The 3637-nt window shown below is 37.6% G+C and overlaps 1 protein-coding gene across 1 annotated transcript in view; it reads left to right on the forward strand.

The window, feature by feature from the left end:
- Positions 1 to 3637, forward strand: part of TRIM69 (tripartite motif containing 69) — a gene marked incomplete at its 3' end in the record, with an annotated part of 17228 nt that extends 13591 nt beyond the window's left edge. The window contains exon 6 of the mRNA XM_011355168.1: positions 3180 to 3637. Coding sequence (XP_011353470.1) covers positions 3180 to 3637 — 458 coding nt within the window. The remainder of the gene's footprint in view (positions 1 to 3179) is intronic.

The following is a 3637-nucleotide window of genomic DNA, read 5'->3' on the forward strand; positions in this document are numbered from 1 at the left end:
ACAAAGCTGTCAATGCTAAGCTGTTTAGGGAAGGATTTTAAGCCGGGAAGCAGATAGCTTAGGGAAATAAGGAGAAATAAGGGACTAGAATAATGAAATCAAGCAATGGTTGTAGGAGGAGATGAGAGTGAAAAAGCTCAAAAAATAAGAGACTGGAGATATCTGACTTTAAGATTTTAGAGAAGGAATATTTTCTGATGACTACAAGGTCCTGAATATGGTCATTGATATGGACGGCTGACATGTAGTGGAGTCAAAAGTCACTAACAGTAAAGTCAAGGACCAGCAAGAGTGGAAGAGCGGCTATATCCAAAAGTTAGTGAAATCACTTGGGATGATGGGCTGAAGTTGGGCTAGAGGTGTAAAGTTAACCCAAAGTACGCGAATATAACAGGAAGTTTGTACGTGATAGCATCGAATAGAGATAGAGGGTAATATAAAATGGAATGACATGAGCCTCAATGAAAAGTAGTTTTTACAAAAGCATGAGGAGTAGAGTAGGGGTCTAGAAGTGGCAGTGGTGGCTACTGGATCTCTTGAATCTGAATTTAGAAAATAGTCTTGTGAACTTTATGGAAGCTGTTTTTGGAAGAAGGACCAGATAAGCTTCTGTTAAAGAGGGGGGTGAGAAAATTCTGTAAACTGAGGATACAGGAGAGTTAATTTGGAAAGGAATTCCAAAGGGCAGGGTGGAAAGGGTTGGGTAGACTGTGGGAGGATGGGTGAAGATAGAGGAAGCAAAGAACAGATATGGGAATAAGAGCATGTTAGAGTATAAATTACTGGAGGGGTCTACATTCTGTATGTTGGTCAAGGATAACAGGAATATGAGACATGGTGGAATTAGCTGGTGTCCAGATTTCAAATGCAACTTTGATTGAAGTTCATTTATCTATTTATTTAACAAATAGTTACTTGAACACCTAGGAACAGTTCCAAATTTTGAAGATATCTCAGGAAACGAAACAGATAAAGTCCCTGTCATCCCAGAGATTACATTCTAGTGGAGGAAATGGACAATGGACAAATAAATAAATTTTACATAGTGATAACCATTGTGAAGAAAATAAAGCAAGGTACACTCATTAAATAACTATTTATGAGAAAAAGTAAAGCAGGATAAGAGTACAAACAGTGATGGATGGACGAACATGCTATTTTAGATAGAATAGCCAGAGAAAACCTCTCTGAGGAAGTAATTCCCCTCTCTGTATGTTTTATTGTGGAAGTTCCAAATATACAGAAAAGTTTAAAGACTTTTACCATGAATACCCCTATACCTATCGAGATTGTATCATTAACATTTTACGAACTTGCATGAACAAAGGCCTGCATAATGAATGTAAAGGAATGAACTATTTGGTGACAAGGAAAGAAAGTGTAAAGGCCCTGAAGTATGTATGTATGAGCTTGATATATTCAACCAGCCAAAAGGCTAAGGTGGTTGGATCAAAGGAAGTGAGGGCAATGTGGTAGCAGATGATGTCAGAGAAATGGGTAAATCATGTAGGTCTTGTTTGCTCTGTGAAGAGTCTGGATTTTATCTTAGATAATGAAAAGCATAAGAGTATGTTGCGTAGGAGAACTGGATAATCCCATCCACGTTATGGGAAAAATTGCAGATAGATTGCAGATAGGCAAGAGTGATATCAGAACAGTTAAAAAGCTATTGAAGTAGTTCCAGGCTGGTGGTATTTGTGGAAATTATCTGTATAGATTCTGAGTTGGATCAGAATATATTTTAAAGGTGGAGCTGACAGAACTTACTGTTGGATTGAATATGGCAAGAGAAGAAAACAGAAGACACAAAGCCGACTCCTAGGAATCTTCAAAGCCAATGCAGACTGACCTATATGGAGGTGTCAGAAGCTTGGTGAGGAGAGTAGACTCGGGTTCTAAAAAGGCTGGTAAGAAGTCTTTATGATACCTCCAAAGAAACCTTAGTCCTCACATTGGAAAGAGTAACAACCCAAGGTGAACGGGGACATGTGAGGGAGAGAAAATTCAGCCTGTATGGAAAAATTCAGTCTGTTGTTGAAAAGAGAAGTTCTAGGGATGATAGAAATCCTTGGTATTCAGTCTAAAGACACAGGCTTTTCTGGGAAGAGAGAGTTGGACTGGACTGACTTCTTTCCAAGGATAAATAAATCCATCAACAATAAATGTATGCATATATGTATCTGTGTCCATGATGTGAACATACATAGCTTCTATGTTTCCTTTATCAAATTTTGTGCCAAGTTTCAATTATCTCACACCTAGAATCCTCTTTTTGCTGGTACGCTTTCAACCTTTCTTTATTTAGAAATTCTTTTTAATACTGATGCCCCTTGATTCGTCTAAACGAATGCTTGTCAAGTTACTTGTGACAAAAGACCAGTTTTTAAAATCACAACCTGCCATGGACTGATATGTTTGTAGAATAAAATATAAATCAATTACTTGAAAAAGTGGAATTAAAAAAAAAAACAGATTACAAAGTGCGAGTTCAGTTTTTTAATTATTAGATTCAACTGACATAAAATTATTCTTTCGGATTGCTAACGTATCTAAGAGTTTACTCTTAAATTCTTTACTCTCTTGTCCCAGACTGGTAACCACACAGTTTGTGGACCACATTCTGATTAGCAGCACATAAACCACTTCAGAACTCAAAAGTCTCATTATCTATTAAACCAAATATAAACTTCTCACCATTATCCTCTAAAAAGTGTACCAGTTAGCTTACCTGCCTCTAACAGGCAGCTCGTTCTTTCCACATAAGCTACTGTTTCTAGCCTATTCGTTTTTTGCTTCTGTTTACTCAAAGCATCCTGAATATATCTTAGTTATATCATAACTGAAATACATACTGTCCTTAGAAAGCTTTTATAGGACAAACTTACCTAATCGTTACCTCTTCAGCATTTGTATTTTCTTATATTTACCAGTACAGATATATATTATTTGTATTGTTTTCTTCATTAGAACATAAATTGCTTCAGAGTAAAGTTTGATTTTTTACCATAAATATAAAAATGTCTACAATATAGCCACAAGGTATATAAGTTAACTACCTGCCTAAAAGTATATGTGCATGAGGGAGATAATGTTCTGCTGTCTATGTAACTGCCTTTTACTATGGGAATTTGCATTCATCCCTTTTCTCTCGTGCCCTGCTTTCTCTTATTTCTTACTAGGCCTATCTCCATTAACTCTGGACCCTAAAACAGCTCACCCAAATTTGGTGCTCTCCAAAAACCGAACCAGTGTGTGGCATGGTGACATTAAGCAGGTAATGCCCGATGATCCAGAAAGGTTTGACTCAAGTGTGGCTGTGCTGGGCTCAAAAGGCTTCACATCTGGAAAGTGGTATTGGGAAGTAGAAGTAGCAAAGAAGACGAAATGGACAGTTGGAGTTGCCAAAGAATCTATCATTCGGAAAGGCAGCTGTCCTCTAACTCCTGAGCAAGGATTCTGGCTTTTAAGACTAAGGAACCAAGCTGATCTAAAGGCTCTGGATTTGCCACCTTGCAGTCTGAAATTGACTAACAACCTCAATAGGGTGGGCATATACCTGGATTATGAAGGAGGGCAGGTGTCCTTCTACAATGCTAAAACCATGGCCCACATTTATACTTTCAGTAGTACTTTCATG

This window comes from Pteropus vampyrus, unplaced genomic scaffold, assembly GCF_000151845.1.
Source record: "Pteropus vampyrus isolate Shadow unplaced genomic scaffold, Pvam_2.0 Scaffold19, whole genome shotgun sequence".
Classification (NCBI taxonomy): Eukaryota; Metazoa; Chordata; class Mammalia; order Chiroptera; family Pteropodidae; genus Pteropus; species Pteropus vampyrus.